Source organism: Pteronotus mesoamericanus, unplaced genomic scaffold, assembly GCF_021234165.1.
Source record: "Pteronotus mesoamericanus isolate MK-2021 breed Mesoamerican mustached bat unplaced genomic scaffold, CSHL_Meso_final contig_246, whole genome shotgun sequence".
Taxonomy (NCBI): Eukaryota; Metazoa; Chordata; class Mammalia; order Chiroptera; family Mormoopidae; genus Pteronotus; species Pteronotus mesoamericanus.
The window spans coordinates 8,642,213-8,661,611 of record NW_026555104.1 but is presented as its reverse complement, the minus strand read 5'-3'; the positions used below and the strand labels follow the sequence as shown (position 1 = coordinate 8,661,611).

Sequence of the window (19,399 nt, the reverse complement as noted above, 5' to 3'; positions counted from 1 at the left end):
GGACTTAAGAGATATTTTTTAAACAAATGAGCTTCTGATTATTGAATTGGAGTATATACTGAAGATAGAGAATTTAATTCTTCAAAATAACAGTCAATATTTTAGATTCATACTACTGTTTAGATTGCTTAAAGGATTGACTGCAGGTTAATAAATTATGAGTGGTAGTGACATCTTACTTTGAAATAGAATATGGATGACACACTGTTCCTATGGGTAGAAAAATGCTTAACTTGATGTTGTTATAACATTTCTTTACTCAAAATTGTTTTTCAGCCCAAAATCAGAACAAAAGAAGAATGGCATAAGTTCATCCAGCTTCTTACAGAATTCCAAATGCAGAATGTAGATTTTTTATATAGTAATCTTGAGTTCCTACTTCCATTACCTGTTGATATCATTCCAGAAACAGAAAAGTTTTGTGGTTCGTCAGTAAGTGTGGACACTAGTGCAACAACAAAAACTGTGAAATGTCTTTCCAGGAAACATGCTGGAGAGAAGCCATTGAAAAAGTCACAAAAAAAGAAAAAGAAAAAGATGGTAATTCTAGATGATAGTGACTTATTTGATACCAAATCGGACTTTTCTGATGAACTTCTTTGCCTGCACCCTGCATCTTCTTCCTCAAATTCAGAAGAAAGCAAAGCCAAAGAGAGCGATTCAGAGACAAAGCAACTAAACAAATGTTTAGAGTCTAACGTTGAATCTATTCCTTGTCCTCCTAAAACTCCAGCAGAAAAAAAATGTTCTGCCCTTGTTTCTGACTGTTTAAATTCTCTTACTGAATTCATGGATAACATGTCCTTCTTAGATGCTCTTTTAACAGATGAAGGGGAACAAAAGGAACTTGTTAATGATTTTAGTTGGACAAATGGAAAGGTTAAAAGTGGACTTTGTGATGAGTTTAGTCTTGAAAACAGTGATGTGTGGACTTCTCAAAGCTCTGGAGAATTAAAGGCAGCTGTAGAAGCTCTCAGTTTTACTAAGTGTTCTTCTACCATTTCAAAAGCACTGGAAACCTCCTTGAATTCTTGCAAGAAATTAGGCAGAGATCCAATGAAAGACCTTACTTTTTATGTTTCACAAAAACGCAATAATGTGTACTTTAGTCAGGCCACTGCTAATTTAGAGTAAGTCTTTATTTATTTATTTATATTTCAGTAGTAAATGGTAAAGGGGAAATTGTTAGGTTCTTCTTATTAATTTTAAAATGCTGGGCTTTTATTGATATTAATAATGTAGCTTCTAGTGAGACAGTTAAGGAGACCAGCCTGAACGCTGGGAAGACAAATAATGAGGTTAGGATGGGCTAGATTTGAGACTCTTTTATTTATTTATTTTTATTAATTTTTTTATCCTCACCTGAGGACATGCTTATTGATTTCTGGGGTTGGGGGGAGTTGTAGTGACAGAGAGAGGGAAAAACATCGATGGGCTGCCTCTCACATGTACCCTGTCTGGGACTAAACCTGCAACCTAGACATGTGCCCTGACCAGGAATTGAACCTGAAGCCTTTTGGTTCACAGGGCTTCAATCAGCGGCGCCATACTGGCCAGGGCTGGGAGGCTCTTGAATGACAGGGAAAGGGATTGGGTTTGCTGTGGCAGATAGCAGGTAGCCATTAGAGATGCTTCAGTATGGAAGTGGTTGATGGGTTGAAAATGATGCAGGAAATTAATCTGGAATCCATTTGATCCAGTCTAGATCAGAAGCAGGAAAAAAGAGACCAGAAGCAGGTTGTGTTTGGGATTGTTATTTTTATCGGGCGTTAAAAAAAAAAAGTAATGCATTCCTTTTAATTTACAGCTGTGCTTGGAAGAGGATAGCAGTCATCAAAAGTGTGTTTTCCAGCCGGTCTCTTTTGAACCTGGGTAATAGACAAGCTAGTATAATTGAATACTTGCCAACTCTTCGAAACATTTGTAGGTCTGAGAAGCTAAAAGAGGAAGGAAGAAGTAAAAGGAGGTAAATGTTTCATAAACTTTTAGGTAGCTATTTCAAGATTAATATTCTCATCTGATGGAAATATTAAATTGTTTTGCCTTGTTATTTTGACAGGTTCCTACACTATCTTGAAGGAATTCACCTTAACATTTCAAAAGAGACTGTGAACACTTTGGCAGCGGGCTTCCCTTAATATTCTACATTAACAGTGCCTTGTACAGATTATTATGTGGTCCTTAATATACATTTTTATATTGATTTTCATGGAAGTTTGTATCTTAATGTACATTTAAAACAGACTATTTGTATATTAGTGTGCAGATATTTAAAATGAAAACATTTGAGTTACAAATTGTATTTATGATGTGGTCGTATGCTTTTAAAATTTTTTTTGTATTATCTGATTTAGCTTTGTTGGAGTATTTTTGTATGTGAGTGAGCTGTTCCTACGAGGTAGAGTTCACTGAGATACTTCCCTAAGACGTTTCAGTGCTAAACTAATCCATAATTTTTCCCTTTCCTGGTACCTTTAATCCACCTCTCCCCAACCAAGTGTCAGTACTCTGTCGAGTTGTAAATATGAATCTCCTAGGTGATTCTTCTGATTTAAAATAATCTTTTAAATAAATTGATATAATCCAGAATTAAAATTACACATATAGTGCATAAGAAAAATTCCTAAGAAAGAAATTATGTGTCATTTTTCAAAAAGATCTTCCTGCCCTGGCATGTGTGCCTCATTGGATTGAGTACAGTTCTGTGAACCGAAAGGTCACAGGTTCACTTCCGGGTCAGGGCACATGCCTGGGTTGTGGAGAAGGTCCCCCATGGGGAGATTGCAGGAGGCAACCATTTGAAGTTTCTCTCCCTCTTCTTCTCCCTCCCTTTCCCTCTTTAGTCTCTAAAAATAAGTAAATAAAATCTTTTTAAAAAAGAATGAAATGTTTGAAGATTTTACCTTAAAAAAAATCTTCCTGGTAATTTTATTTTCAATGTACTCCTTCAGCATATTTCACCACTGACTATTGAATAGTGACAAAGTGAAATCAAGATTATGCATTGTAATTTTCAAAAATGTTTTTAGCAACCATACATGTGATATCTTGTATATTTTGTCAAGTCATCTCGTACATTTTTCTTGTATTTTTATATCACTGATGTCTTATTTCATAAAGATAATGATGTTAATATATCTACTTTGGACAAGTATTTAATGTTATTAAAACTGTAACAAAGAAGGAGTCTAGGGTTTCTACATAATAGCCATTTTGTCTTAAGGTTATGTTTTGGAGAAAATATGTATTTTTAATTACAAGATTTTAAAATACCACATTTCACTTAAAATCATTTTTACAATTAGATGATCAGGTGTACCTGAAAATAGTCTCCTATTTCAAGGTTTGTAATAGCTTAATATTCAGTTCCATTATCTGGTGAATTGTATTTTCACCTCAAAAAGGTAAGGATCCTAACTTTCTCTAATTGAAATATATCTACGTATACATGCTTAAAATGTATATGAAGATTGTTTTTACTTAACTTACTTTTTCTTGTATTGATAGTATATTGATTTAATTAAAAGCTAAAGTTAAAAGGCTTTATCCAGTATGGATATAGGAATTCCAGATGTAATCATCTGGGTAAGTATTGTATGGGTTTTGATATAGGCTAAAACTTATACAGGTTTTGTCCTGTACAGAATAAGATGAGGCCTTTTTTTTTTTTTTTTTTTTTAATGTATGGAGTTTTTTTTTCCTATTGAATACAAGAGTTTACTACCCATAGAGCACTTACCTATTAATTTGGTCTTTTATTATTAGGAAATTCTGATAATTCTCAATATTTAAGGAACCAAAGTAAAATAACTCCGTAGAACTTCTAATTATTTTTTTTAGGTTTAACATAAGTTGGGGAAGATTTTTTTTCTCATCTCTTAAAGGTGATAAGTTCCTGGTAAATTTAGATTCTTTTTGTGATAAAATAAGCAAATTTTGATGACTTTTCAATACACAGCCTCCTAGCTTATAAATGTCTAATTAAAGAATCACATTTTCATTTACAGCTATTCCCAGAAATAAGTGGGAAGTCGAATACCACGTGTCTGACATGACCAGCTGGATGGTTGGTGAGGCTATTTACCAAAGTATAGAACAGTAACTAATGAGGTGATTTAGATGAAAGAATGATTTCAGACATGTTTAGTATGAAATACCTACATTTCCAAGGTGGAGATACATATACAACCACATCCATGTACATAACTATAGAAGTTTATGCATGCATTACCACAAAAAAAATAAGTGCTACTTTTCTCAAAAGATGGTCTATCAAGTAAGAGTTCCGAGTTATATAATGAGTTTGTTAAGACAAGCCTTATTTATTCTGGGCTTGACAGAGTTTATGAAAATCACCTTTTGGAGGCAGTGCATCAAACCACGTTCTAGTTACAGAATAAGAAGAGGATTCCACAAGTTGTGTTATCAATTTAGCTTTATTCCCAAGATGAGCACCATCCAGAAAAATTCATTATTCCCTATTTCAGCAAATTCAGTATCGGTGGTATCTGCTTTTAAGGGAAGACAGCTGTTTCTTGTCTTGACTGGTTAGGAGATATCTTAGTGTTCTACACTTAAACCTAAAAGGTACAGAATCTCATATTTACGAATTTGGCCTTGGCTTATTGTGTAAACCATTCAATAACCAAAAGTCTGACTTTAAATATACTCGAACATATTTTATTCTCCATTAGCATGGATGTCAAAAAAGTTGGTTTTTACAGCTTTAAAGCTAATAAATATAACATTAGGACAGGTTGTATATTAATTATCAGAATTTTAAGGTTCAGGGGCAAATACTACTAATTCATAGAAGGCAACAGCTTGTAATAATGAGTCATATAGCTCTTCTATTCTGTATTGTTCAGTGGATGAGAACATCTGTCGGTAGTGGACTATCTTTTCTGATGGGAAGAATACCCGAGGCTCTTCCTTCAGTACAGACTCGAAGAGGAACTGCTTCACTAGTTCTTTTCCACTGGTCCGAGTGTCGCCAATCATCAGTTCAAAGTGCTTCCCCACTGCATTGCGGTTCATGCTCAGCACCTGATGCTGGCTGCCCTGGGCAAAAGTTGTATTTAGTAAGGCATACAGCATGGCTTCCATGATATGCAAATGTAACAGTACAGGAAACAGGGTTGAGTTCTGAATTGAAAGTCCTGTTTTTTCCAGAACATAGAAGTCAGCTTTAGGTATCTTTGAAATGACTGAAGAAATCTTTAAAAAACAAAACAAAATAAGTGAGCAGAAATAATTCCTTAAGTTTAATTGTTTAGGTCTCCTCTCTGTTCTATTTATTTATTTATTTAAATTTAATCTTTATTATATATTTCTACATTACCGTTTAGTCCCCTTAAATACATCCTCCCCTCACCACTTCTAATTTAAAAAATAAAATTATAGAACTTTATATTGCTATTGGCAATTTTGAAGTAATTGAAAAGGCACTTTATGGGAGAGTCAGGACAGCAAAATTCTGGTTGTGGTTCTGTCAGACACAAGATAAGCTAAGGCAAACCGTAACTTCCAAAATCTATATTGACTTTAAAATTAGACAAGTTAAAATTGTTTTATTAACCTTTCAAAAATTTCTGCAGTAGAACATAGGGTTAGAATTACCAGCCTAAAATCAATCACCTCTACAATTGGCTGCTCACATCAGATATTTGGTTGAACCAGTTTTCATAGGTGTCATCATGATAATTACTGCTCATTTCACAAGCTTTCAAAGACATGAGACAATAAATAATAGCATTTAAATAATAAGCTTAATGAATATAGTGACCAAATTCTATACCATTTAGAATAATATACTTCATTGTTTTTTTTCAGTATCTGCTTTTGCTACATAGGCATTTCTTGAAATAAACGAAGATTCCATTTTTAAAAAATCATTGGTGATGGACAACATAATTGGAATAGGTGAGTGATAAGTACCAAAAGAAAGTCCCTTCTTATTATTTTATTACATTCCTTTTAGAAGAAGATTCAACTATATAAGGATCTTTAGCAGGTAGGAATTTGAAGGTATAACTGCCTTACCTCTTCTAAATAGACAGATGATATGTACGTTCCTTTCATCAGCTGGCAACACTCACTGTGCTGCCAGTCCAGCAAGGCCGACTTACGGTCAAGATGAGCCCAGGCAATTCTTCGAGTACCAAAAACAATGGATACGATACTATTTACTGCCTAAAATGAAAAGGCTGGTTTAGGTACAAGTGTGAATATTTTAACAGATAGAAAATTTAAGTTACAAACTCAAAGCCAAATTAGTTTTATGTAATAGAAATATATTTACAGCTTATTAACTGAGAATTGTTAAAGAAATGCAGGATTAATTATTAAAAGGTAGCCAGTAGCTGTCAGTTCTCAGCACTCAGCTCAAAGTGGGCATTCAAATGTTGCTGGGGACTGTGCCACATACTGGAAAACCAGGAGCATGGCCATACATTGTAAGAGATGCCACAACACATTTACACTGTAGAGAAAAGAAGTGGTGAGCGAAGACTTACTGGAGGACTAAGAGAATGAGTAAAACAGTAAATGGGAAATCATTTCACACAGATGTCCGCACAGTCTGTTTGACATCTCACACTCAGACAGGGAAATAAAGAGTACATGTGGCAAAGGGCAGGGGGTGCCCAGATTTCTGCAAAAAGTAATTTGTAACCTACATTTCAGAAAGATCATAGCTATGTGGAAGGTGGACCTGAGGAGCCTAGGCTAGAGGTAGGGATTTGTGTTAGATCCCTGCTTTATGACAAATCATTAAGAATCAAAGACAGTGACAGAAGGACAAAAAACAGGTCAGAGATAATGGGAATATAATTGATGTGTGAGATGATCAAAATGCCTAGGATAACTCCAGTTTTATTTCAGTGACTGTAGGGCATTGTTAAGATGATCAGAGGAGGCAGGTCACCTTGAGAAGGTTGGGGGAGACAAGTTATTTTTTGATGCATTGAGTTCAGGTTGCCTTCTACGGGGAGATGTGTAAGAGACACCTGGATGTATGAATTTAACTCTGTGCCGTGGCTGGAAACAGAGGGCAATGGCATCGCCTCACTCCAACATGGCTTGTTTAGTTACATGCACAAGTAAATTAACATGCTCTATAGATACAGAGGCAGAGAGGCAGGAACATTTCATAATTGTATGTTCCTCCCTTTCACTGCTAAGGAATGGATAAGTATCCATTAAAAGCAGAAGAGTTTGGATGCCCAGACACCTACAAAATACAGGCCTTCTTTGGTTCTCAAGCTTGTGTGCATAAGAATTACTGAACCAAGTTGCCCACAGTACTTTGGGGGCAAAAGGATTTTTTCAAGGACTTATACTGCATGGTTTTCTCCATACAAACTGATCTTAGAACCTAGCCCTCTAAATTGTTTGACACTTACAAGATGCAATCCCACAATAATCTGAGTATAAACAGTCGTTTTAGCCATAAATTTGAAAATCCAAACCCTGAAAACTTTGGTTAAAATGTGTTCCAGATCATCTGCAATGGTTCTATCAGGAGTCCATGGATGGCATGAACGAAACCTGCAAGTCGTCTGAAAATATTGGGAGCATTTTGGCCATCTATCTGTTTTGTTTTGTTTTTTCCTGAAAAGAGGATCCAAAACTTCCATTGGGTTTTGAAAACTATCAATAATCCCTCCAAAACTGAGAACACTGGTCCATCAAAATTGTGTTTATTGTTATAGGATAAGAATATTTTACCAATTAAACTTACATATGTTACATGTCAATTATATCTCAATAAAGCTGAGGGGAAAAAAATATTTTATCAAGTATTACAACACAGGACCTAATTCCTCCAAAGTTTAATGTTTGATGTGCCAAGTAATTCTAATACTTTTTAAGACAACACTGAAAAAGATTTGCTTTTCGAATGCTTTTTAAGTGGGTAAGGGGAAAAGAAAATGACTTTAAATCCTGCTGGAGAAACTGATATAATGTCCTAAAATCACTTACTGGCCACAACCTATCTTTGCATCTTAATTTCCCATTGCTCCCAACATAACCATCAGGCACAGCCAGGTAGCTCAGCACTCCTTTTAAATAGACTTTACACAGACCTATTTCTCTACATCACTGTTTTTTCTTTCTAGAATGCCTTTCTCTCCCAGCAAACCTGTTTTCTCCCTCAAAGATCCAGCTTTGGTTTTTCATTAAACTTTCCCCAACAGTCACATCCCACAGTTCTCTCCTGAATTGCCAATTTACTATCTGTACATTTCATTCTTTGTTATTGATCCCATACTACTTTGTATAATAGGTTATCTATTAACATGTGTATGGTCCCACCAACTAAACTACAAGCTGCCTGAAGAATTCTGGCTTGGTGCCCAGAATAGTGCTTTGCAAAGTAGGTTCTCAAATATTTAGGCAGTATAACATGTTAGAAAAGGGTATACCTTAAGTCTTTCTCTTTCTATTTCTGGTTTGATGAGCTTTCTCAATAGCCGGTTTTCCTGTGACTTTCTTTTTTTTGCTCCAGTCTCTGGACAAAGAATGGAGTTACAAACTTGAACGGTAGTTTTATACTGGAACAAGGGCACATTCATTAAACTCTCCAAATTCCGAAATGGCCCAAACTTTTCTCTGTGTTCTACAATATTGATGGACTTTCTTCCACGAAGCAATTTGAAAGCTTCAAGTTCTTTATTGGATGCTGTATTCAACACACGCAAGATGGAAGCCTGCTGTTCTGAAGAGAAGAGTTTGTCAAGTGCATTTCCAGACTCCTTTGTATTTTTGTCACAAAAAGCAACGTTGGGAATAATTTTCTTAGGTGCAGTGGATTTTTTCCGACAGTAGGAGTTCTGTAGGGCCCGGAACAAGGATGACCTTAATGATACTGGAAAAAATCTGCACCTCCCTAAAAGGAAAATATAGCAAAATATAAGTTGGAATGTCCTGCTTCCTTAATGTTAGTAGCAGCTAGACCAGAACCTCTGCAAAGTGTCAGACTTTCCCATAATATATGAACTAGTAGACCACATTAAGTTCTACTGGAGAACTTTTTTTTTCTCTCACAAGAGATGTCTTCTGATTCTGTGGATATGTCCTAAGTTTTACTACACAAATCTTTCCTTACGAGTGGGTTCCCCTCTCCAAAAAAACGAATTACTTTCTGGTGGGAAGGCCCCAGTGGTGCAGGCTTCCTTGCTAGGTGAGTGTTCTAGGAAGCCATCTATGTCGGCGTACCAGCTGGTGGGGGTGTGAGAGGCTGCGTTCAGCTGCAGTGAATTTTTTTTGAAGCCTTGTTTCCCATTTCATGATGGGTGGTTTGTGAGCATACCTGCCCACACCCTTAATCTTCAGTTTTTTACCAAAAACGTCTTGACCCCTGTACCCCGCTGTCCCTATTCAACCAATCTCACCCCAAGTGACTTTTTTTGTTTTCCCAGGTGAAAAATATCCTCAAAGGGATATTTTTTGCCCATGTTAATTAAAGAGGTGAAACAAGAAAAGGCATCAGAATCCACAGGTTTAAAAACTTTTTGAGCAGTGAAAAAAGAAAGTCTCAATAGATGTATTGCATCAAATGGAGAATAGTTTGAAGGTGACTGAAGTTTAAACATGTAAGAATAAATACACATTTTTATAAATAAATTCCTTGTTTTTGGGGGGATATCCCCTCCCCATGTGCCCATCAAGAAGCATGAATTTAAAACAACAGTTTCACCCTAGCCCAGTAGCTCAGTTGCTAGAGCAGCCTCCCCATACACCAAGGTTGCAGTTTGATCCAGGGTCAGCCCATATAAAGAATCAACTAATGAATGCAAAAATACGTGGAACAACAAATCTGAGGTTTCTCTCTATCCTTTCTCTAAGAAAAATCAGTAAATAAAAATAAAACAATTTCAACTGCTTAACATGTTTGATACTTTTTTACTTTAGAGGGATCTCTCTAATATATCTTGTTAAAATTTATTTTGACCTGTTTCTTACCCAGTGGAACCAAATACAATTAAATTATCTGTTATAAATGTTTTAGCTGACTGGTAGATTTAAGCGCAGTTTTTCTTTTCTTCTGTACACTTTCCAAGATTTCTACCATGATTATGTTTATGCAAGCAGGGGGGAAACCCATATAAGAAACAACTTCCTAAAACCAATGGAAAGCCACTCACAATGCGGCCAGGGGTAAGCAAGCGGTCGTTAGAATCTCAACCCTCCGCCCGCCTCCCAGTCCGCGAAGCAGCCCTTCGCGGACCCTTAGTCCAGAGGTGCACAGTCGCTCCGGACTCGTGGACCGGAACGGCCGGGCCAGCTCCGATGGGACTCCTAAAGGGAGACCTGGACATGGGGCCTGAGAGGGCAAACACTCCAGGACCAAGGCCGACGGGAAACTGACCCAGTACTCCAGGCACCCTACCTCCGACCACGAGGACACTAGAGACGTTCATTTTCCAAGTCAAATTAACTAGGTCCCCACCGTCCCATCTTCCCCCACTGACTTCCGGTTCCTGCGTGCTCCGCTCACAAGTACCCGGTCAGGCGGCAGAAAGATTCCTGCCCAAGCGGCGTTCCGGGGACGCCCGAGACGTGCACCCCTGAGCACCGGGCCGGCCCCAGCGGCGCTGCAGACGTCCGCACCGCGCCAGCGCAGGCTCTGTGCTGGGTCTGCAGACTTACTCCCCTGCCTCTGGTTCTCGCCCAGATGCCTCACAGCAGCTGAGCCGAATCTCGGGGAAGAAAAGGCTGGTTTTATCCTGTAGCTGGCAAGGTTCCTCTTTGAAGGAGACTGCCTGGGTTTATTCTGGACGCGTAGATTGATGAACTCCTATCGGGGCCCCGTCTGGGGCGCGCAGAGATGAATCTAGTGGGGGAACTTAGACATTTAACAAATAATCCTGATACCAGGGAGATGCCAGGTGCTTCAGGAGCTCAGCAGGGAAACGGTGTGCAGCCAGAGGGTCAGAGAAGGGCGAAATAGGAGGAGGTGGTTTGGCACTGGACCGTGGCTGTCGGAGCCTTAGTCCGTCAGGGAGGGAACGACAGAGGTGAGGCTGGCGTCAAATTTGATTGGGCCTTGAATGCAGGATGGAACGCCGAAGGTAGCCGGAAGCCTTTGAGGTTTTTGCGGGGTCACACTGGAGGTGTGTTTCTAGAACACACCTTATATAGAAGTGGGAGGCTGAATTGGAGGTGAAAAGGCTGGGAACAAGGAGAGGAGCTGGGAAGCTAATGTATCTTACCAAGGGACAGGCAACCTTAAGAAATTGAGCTTGGGAGGTGTAAGGAGAATGGAAAGAAAAAAATTCTTCCTAGAAAATGGGGGAGACTTTAGCTAGTTTTGTGAAAAAGAGGGGAGTCAGGAGGAAGGTGGCTTTTGGAGGGAAGGATGGTGGGTTCGTGTTTTTATGAGACGACAGTGCCTGATACTATATTGTCCAGGAGGTGGTAGAGATGTGAGGAATTGTAAGTATAAGGATAACTCATGGGAATTCTACGAGTCCAGTCAATTTCTGGGAAACGTAGGAATCTAACAAGAAATAAAGCCAACTTTTAGTGCAAATCATGCAAATCAATAAGAAAAAATTTTCTTTCTTTTAACTCCAAGGTGTATACCACTCAATGGAGTCTTATGAGTTGAACTGTATCCCTCAAAAAAGACACACTGAAGTCCTCGTCCTCAGTACCTCAGAATATGACCTCCTTTGGAAATAGGGTCATTGCAGGTGTAATTAGTTAAAAATGAGGTGACATTGGAGTGGGGGGTGGGGGGCTGGCTAATTCAATATGACTGGTGTCCTTATAAGTGTCCTTATAAGAATGCCACATGAAGATGGAGGCAGAGAGAGAGAGTGATGCAAACCAAGGAAGGCCAAGGATGACCAGCGGGCCATCACAAGCTAGGGGGAGGCATGGAGCAGATTCGCTCTCAGAAGGAACCGACCCTGCTGATGCCTTGACTTCAGATTCCCAGCCACCAGGACTGTGAGAGAATACATTTCTGTTATTTCAATCCGCCAAGTTTGTGACAATCTGTTACAGCGGCCCTAGGAAACAAATACATGAGGCCATAAGGAACCCTGATGACGCTTTCAGAGATGAGAGGGCCCCCTGGCGAGGCGCAACCAGTCACGGGCTACCTGCACAACCTGAGACAGTTTCTCATCCTCTCGGAGCCTCAGCTTCCTCATTTGTGAAATGCGGGTAATAGTCCCTGCCTCACATCTCTGTTAAGAGGATTTCTTGTTAGGAAGTGGCTGCAGGGAACCAGGCGTACAGGAAGGGTTCAATCGATGTTAGTTCCTCATGAAAGAATTACGTCTTTTTTGGGAGCCAATTATTAATGAGCTAGAGGAGAAACTCCCTCATCCCTCCGAGCATTCATTCAGAATTACTTTGCCCAGCGTCTGGACGTAGAAGGGAAAGAGGCAACCACTGTGCATGGTTTACTGTAAACCAGAATCAGTGCTTTCGAAACGAAAGTCGTCATCTTCCCCAGAAACCGGCTCCTTCTCACTTCCCTGCTCTCCTCGCCCAGGCACAGATGCCCCTGGATCTTCCCACTCCTTTCATCATTATGTCTAGCGTGTTTCCTACTCCCTGTGTTCTTTCAAGTTTTTTGACATGATCCAGGACACATAGATGTATGTGTGAAACAACGGCTTCATTAAAAAAAAAAAAAGCTTGTATCTTTACATACGATGCACCTTGATATTTTATATTTCCTGATTTTAAAAAAAAACAAACACGCAGATCTGTTTTTAAACCTGCAAGACATCAGGCGGAGATGTCTAGTAGATTGAGGCGTGAGTCCGAAGCTAAGGGAGAGGACTGTGCTGGGGTGTAATACGGGGGCCACCAGCACAGAGATGGCGTTTTTATCCCATGGAAATGTGTGGGATGAGCCGGGGAGAGGGCTGGGATGAAAAAGGCGCAGTGAGTGAAGGAGAGAACTCAGGGCGGCGGTATTGGGGGTGAGAAAAGGATTCTAATTCCACACTGTCTCACTTCTGGTGTTTGGCACCTGCTGGTCCTTTACTCTCAGATGCTCTCCCCCTAAAATGGTCTGAATTCTCACCTTTAAAGTGCCCACAAGCGTATCCCCTGCCGTCCCCCGAGAAGCCTCCCTGACTCCAACTCCAAAACCAGAAGCATCCCCTCCTTTCTCTCAAGGACTTCACTCCTTCTCTCTTGTAATACATATTATCTTGAACTATAGCGTTTTTGTTTTGTTTTGTTTTGCTTTGCTTATATGTCTTTGTCCCCTTATTTGACTCTCTACATTTTTCCCAAGGTGCCCCGGAAGCTACTGACTAGAATATATTGAAAATCCATTCCTGGTGCTTCAACATCCCTCCTGGAGACAGAGGAGCTCAGTGGCTGTGTCCAGACTCTGGAATCGGCCAGTCCTGTGTTTTGATCCCATGTCCCAGTCTCAGCGTAATAATAGCATGAGCTGGGGCAAGGGGCGTCATGTCTCACAGCCTCTCCGCAAGTGCACGAGGGACAGGCCAGTTATATCCCCTATAACACCCAGCACAGGGGGTGTTATTGCCTGGCACGGGGATTCCTTAAGTGTTGGTTGAAAAAATTAATTAATGATCACATATAAACATCCAAAAGGTTAATTTTGGGGAAAAACATTAACAATCCGTGCTCTATAGCTTTATGGCCTTGACATAGGCAAACATTTCTAAAACTTCACATAAAAGTATTAATTATAAAGGGGAAAAAAGATAAATTAGACCTAATTAAAGTTAAGAACATCTGTTCACTATGTAAAAAAAAAATTATACTAATATGAACAGAGCCACTTTAAGATGGAGTTGGAGCTGCCATTCCAGGGGAACTGGTTTGCACGTCTTTTTCCTCAAATCTTTGGAATGTTAAAACAGGGCAAAAAATAACCTTTGGACTGGGCCTAAAGCAACATTGTATCCCAAAGAAATTTTTGCAAATATAACAAGAAAGCAGATACTGTGACAAGTCTGATGACTGGACCGAAAATGTCAAACATTGTTTAGAATTAGTGTGACTGCTTTTCTGCACAGTTAGAAATTACTTCCTTCTGTTGAGGTAATCGTTCCCCTTCCATGTCTCATAAATACCTCTTGACTTTGTCTCCTAATCAGAACACTATGCAAGCTTCTGCCTGAATCAGTGCTTCCGGAATCGCTATTCTTTTTGGATCTCAAGTAAATGCTGGCTGCCCCTCACTTTGGCCTTTCATTTCTTTAGGTTAACAATTTAAAGGCACCAGTGAAAGGGCAAGCCACAGAGTGAAAGGAAATATTTGCAGTACGTATAACTAACAAAGAACTTGTATCCAGAATATGTGTATAAAAAATTCCTACAAATGAATAGGAGAAAGGTAGGCAAACCACTGAAAAAATGGGCAGAAGGCTTAAATAGGTACTTCACCTTAAGAAAGGTATTCAAATGATCAATTAGTAGATGAAAGGGTGTTCACCTGTATTAGTCATCAGGGAAATGCAAATTAAAACCCATGCTGTGATAAACTACCCGCCCATGAGAATAGCTAAAATGTGCTAAAGATAATACTCAGGCTGTGGCCTGTGCCAGGGGGCTGAGGCAGCAGCAGCCAGAGCACAGGGAGTGGCCTTTTGGTTCTGGGGACCAACGTGCTGAAGACAACCAGGCCTTGCGCAAAGGGTAGAGAGGTGCTTCTAGGAAAAACTACCGCAGCTCTCTGGACGACGGGGCCCAGAGCTGACAGCAGACAGCGTCAATCACTAACAACACCGCACGGGCCGGTAAACGATGCAGCAACTCCACATCGAAGCTGGGATCCAGCATCCAGCTTATCACGATCTCCAAAGCCTCATCGGAACTCATGAGTAACTGAGCAGCGCGCCTGGAACTGAGTGAGGCAGGCTAGTCAGCCAGGACAAGCGGTACAGGGAAAGGGAGACAGATAGTTGGACAAGCAGTTTGCAGCCATCTAGTAAATTCTATCCTCCCTAATCCAAGGACATTTAAGAGTCAATTTTTGCATTTCCCCTCCCCAACCAGAGGATAAATAGCTTAAATCACACCACTCAGGGAGACAGACAGAAGAAATCCAGTTAGTGCCACTGGCCAACCATGCCTAAGGACAGATAAAGTTAAGGGAATACATCTCATTTTGGCTCATCAGCACAAGGTGATGAATATTCTATTGAGATCCTCCCCTAAACTCTCAGCCTTTAAAACCACTGTAAAGAAGGTCCCGGAGCACACTAGTGCCATTCCTTCCCATTCCTTCCCCTTGCTTCCCCTTCCTTTCCTCACAGACACGTCTCCTATGCCCTAAGGGACCCCTCCCCCCCCGCCAGAGGCTTGCAACCAGGGAGCAATGGGCAGCAGCAGCTTGCCCTAGGCTAGCCCCTTGACCCTGTCCTCAAGGACCCCTTTTTTCTGACTTCTCAGCCAAAGCAGCCCAGCCTAGACTCATTTCTAAGCCCTTCCTTGTTTCACTGTCCCCAGCTTTAATAAACTTACCCTCGAAGTCACCTGACTCATGTGGTGAAATCTTTCCTACACAAAATCAAGAACCCACACACTACCATTGGCCCTAGGCAGGCCCCCTCCAGGCTGGGTCCCCTTTCCAGGAACAGAACAAGCCCCTGCTGGTCAATGTCCCAGCCTCTGAGAACTGAAGCCTTGTGTTATTCTATAAAAATAGAGTGAAGTGCAAAAGGTAATATCCATAGATCAATAGATCCAAGTATTGGCAACCATGTGAAACCCTCACACATGCTGATGGAGATGATACAGAGAAATCTGATCAGATCACTGGGGAGGAGCAGGAAGAGGCTATAGGAAGAGGCTGCTCAAGGCAAAGGTAAATAGCCTAGGATGGGATTGGCTGAGAAGCTGAATGCCCCCAGAGCACATGGAATTATGGGTGAGAAGACTGGAAATGAAAGGAGCCCTCTTGGGCTCTCTGGCACTTGGACTGGCTGGTTCTGGCTCTCAGCTCTTCTTTCTCGAGGATCCCTGGGTGATCGTGCTGCAGCTGCCTGCGTTCCCCAGCAAACAGCATTTTGGATGGGAAGGAACTCCGGGCTCAGCCTAGGATCCAGCTGGCCTGCGAGAGGGTGGCAGGTTTATTCTTGGGGTATTGTAGAGGGGACAGGCTCTGAGGCAGAAGCCTGCCATACTTCCAAAATTGTGTAGCTTTTGTACCTTACGTTGTTTTAGTTTGTAAACTAACCCTATAGAAATAAGATAATTAAAACTAACAGGAGGAATGTTAGGAGAACTCAGGTGTTAAAGAGTTTAGTCTCAGTTGATAGGCTTAAGTCACTAAAGCGATAGTTTAGCCTTAATTGCTAGACCTAAGTGACTAATTCATGTGGAAAACTGTTATTCCAAAACTGTGAGGCTGTTGCGTAAAGACTCCTTTCCTTTATCACCAACACTTTGCCCCTGGAATTTTGCCTAGTGGGTGGTAACGGGCAGCAGGACCCCACTTGCTGTTCGGTAACAGAAATGTGGATTGGTAGAATCACTTTGGAAACCCACTTGGTAGAATCTACTAAAGCTGAAGGTATGTATAGCTTAGGACCCAGAAATCCCAATCCTAGGTATATATTAAACTGAGTGCAAACATATGTGCGCCAAAACTCATGTAACAGGTTCAGCTATGAGTATAAAATTGCCAGTATTTGACAGCTACTGATTTACTGTCTCAGATGGTTAAACCCAATACTTGAATGTTCATAGCAACACTATTTGTATGAGTCAAAAAACCTGGAATACCTCATGTGTCAAAAGATTATGAATATATTGAGTAAACTTCAACTACACCCAGCAACGTGGATGAATTTCACACACATAAGGGTGAGTATAAGAAGTCATATACTTACATAAAGTACAAGAACAAACAAACAAATTTTTATCTCCATAAACTGTTTTTCCTTTGGGGTCTAGTGACTGAATGGGGAAAAGGCTTTGGATGCTGACCTATGCCTCCTTTTTTGAGCCCTGGGTGCTAGTTAAACATATGTATGCACTTTGTAAAAATTCATCAAACCGTATGCTAACAATTTGTGCATTTTTCTTTATATTTGTCACACTTCAGTAAAAGCTTACCCAAAAGTTTAATTCTCCAAGATTCTTGAATTAGATACGCATCTAATATATAAGGTTCGAATGTTCGAATGTTTATTTAGTGAGGTCATCTACGTTATTTAGTCCTCAAAGTCATTGTCTGCTCAAATGTAGCCAGTGCCTCCACAAAAGGGCTGCCAGTCCTTGGCTAAGTTATCAGGCCAGGGAGCCCGTGACCCTGATGGCTCCTTGGGACCAGGGAGTCTTTGTGCAGGAAAGAAAATTAGGTCTGCTAATCTTAGTCTGGGAGAAGTTTTGGATTTTTTTCTTTTATGTTAAATTTAATTATTTTTTTCCTTCCCCACCCCAGCCCTCCTTCTTGACAGCGACAGAACTGTTCTCAAGGATCCTGACCTCTGCCCTGAACCGAGTGGCTCATTTGCTTGGGCATTGCCTGCAAAGTGACAGGCCCTGGGTCAGACTCCCAGCCAGGGAGCCTGTGTAATCGACGTTTCTCTCCCTCTCTTTCTCCTTCCCTTCCCCTCCCCTCTCTAAAAAATAAATAAATAAAACCTTAAAAAAAAAAAAGAGAAAAGGAATCCTGACTTCTGCTTGCTGGGCGTTAGGGGGCTCAGGGTCTGTAGCCCATTGCTGTTCCCCAGCTCCGCTCTACACCACAGGCCTCAGCTTCTCATCCATCAATGGAGGGTGTTGATAGTCCCTGGTCTCTGGGGATGTTGATAAGGTGAGGCATAGAAAAGCCCACAAACTATTATTTTTTTAAAGATTTTATTTATTTTTAGGTAGAGGGGAAGGGAGGGAGAAAGAGAGGGAGAAAAACATCAATGCGAGAAAGATCCTTTGCCTCTTGCATGGCCCCTACCTGGCATGTGTCCTGACTGGGGATCAAACCAGCGACCTTTTGGTTGGTGGGACAATGCACAACCCACTGAGCCACACCAGTTAGGATGAGCCTTCAAACTATTATGTGTGCTGTCAAATGAGTAATAACAGTAAAGCCTTATATATCTTGGTGCTTGGCTACTGTCCTAATCTCCTTTGTATTAATTCATTTAATCCTCACAAAACCTCTCCATTAACTCCATTTTACAGATGGAGAAACTGAGGTCCAGATTTCTTTTTCAGTATTGCATAATTAAAACTATTAGATAAATGATCACAATAAAGAGCATTCATAATTTGAGACCCAGAATCAGAATACCTGGGCTCATACCCCAACACCGCTACAATGCATTATGCCTGTGTTTCAGTTCTTTCTATAAGAACAGTTTTCTCTTTTGCAAATTAAAGTTCAGAGCACCATCCTCACACGGTTGTTGTGAAAATGAAATTATGTAAACAAGTAAAATAAAAATTTTATACATTGAGAGATTAATCAGACAGTTGATCATATAAATTGAGATGATGTGTGATTATCAAAGAAACAACCTCAAGAAGAAAAGACCTAGGGGCTTTATAAAATAATCCTTGATGCACTTAATTTAGGTATAACTAAAGGAAATAGAAGTTTTGGATTTTTCCCGAACCCTGTTTTAAAACTAGTTCAGAAGGGTAGCGCCCTAATGTCCAAATCCAATTTCCCAACAGAGGTCACCCGAACCCGCCCATTGCAGCCGTGACTAAACCGCCATGCCTGACCTTACTCCGTACTCCAGCTAGTGACACGGAGCGTAAATACTTCTGTTGTGTTTATCCAGGACTGATTCTATGGTCCTTCAGATTTCAGAGCTGGACTTTCCAACTCTCTAGCTCTCTGTTGGGCCGTGGTGTTTTGTTCAGGATGCACACTCCCAGAAGCCGGACTGCCTGTGTCATGAGACCCTCAGCTCCTCTCAACAAACATTGTTTTTTTGGTGGCAAAATTCACATAACGTAAAATTCACCATTTTAAAGTGTATAATTCAGTGGTGTTTAGTACATTCACGATGCACAACGACCAGCACTATCAAGTTCCAGAACATTTTCAAAACCCTAAAAGGAAACCAGCACCCATTTAGCAGTCGCTCTCGGGCTTCCCTCCCCCCAGCCCCAAAAACCACGACTCTGCTTCCTGTCTCTGTGGATGTGACTGTCCTGGACATGTCACTTATGTGGATTAACCAACATTTTTTTCAGGCCCAGTACTTGCTAAAGCACCACGGGTACAAAGATGAATATGACAATCAGCTCTTAATGAGATCACTGCCAACTGGGACTAAATAGATATTTAAAAAACAATCATAGTACAATGCAATGACTATTGTAATAAAAATATGAACATTGTGAGAACATAAATGAGGGCAATAAGGGCAAGCTGTAAGAAGTAACACTGAAATCTGGGCACAGAGACAGGACTTTGATAGACCAGTGG

The 19,399-nt window shown here is 40.4% G+C and overlaps 2 protein-coding genes across 2 annotated transcripts in view; one reads left to right on the top strand and one right to left on the bottom strand.

The window, feature by feature from the left end:
- The window catches only part of ATAD5 (ATPase family AAA domain containing 5), a 43,143-nt gene extending 41,173 nt beyond the window's left edge, over window positions 1-1,970 (top strand). Inside the window, exons 21-22 of the mRNA XM_054572992.1 lie at window positions 277-1,130; window positions 1,808-1,970. Of these exons, the coding sequence (XP_054428967.1) occupies window positions 277-1,130; window positions 1,808-1,970 (1,017 nt within the window). The remainder of the gene's footprint in view (window positions 1-276; window positions 1,131-1,807) is intronic.
- Window positions 1,971-4,440: 2,470 nt separating this feature from the next.
- TEFM (transcription elongation factor, mitochondrial) lies at window positions 4,441-10,459 on the bottom strand. Its single transcript, XM_054572936.1, has 4 exons — window positions 10,373-10,459; window positions 8,427-8,890; window positions 6,043-6,192; window positions 4,441-5,217 (listed from the first exon to the last, which is right to left on the bottom strand). The coding sequence occupies exons 1-4, from the start codon at window positions 10,422-10,424 to the stop codon at window positions 4,780-4,782; spliced, it is 1,104 nt and encodes a 367-aa protein (XP_054428911.1). The 5' UTR covers window positions 10,425-10,459; the 3' UTR covers window positions 4,441-4,779.
- Window positions 10,460-19,399: the final 8,940 nt, after the last annotated feature.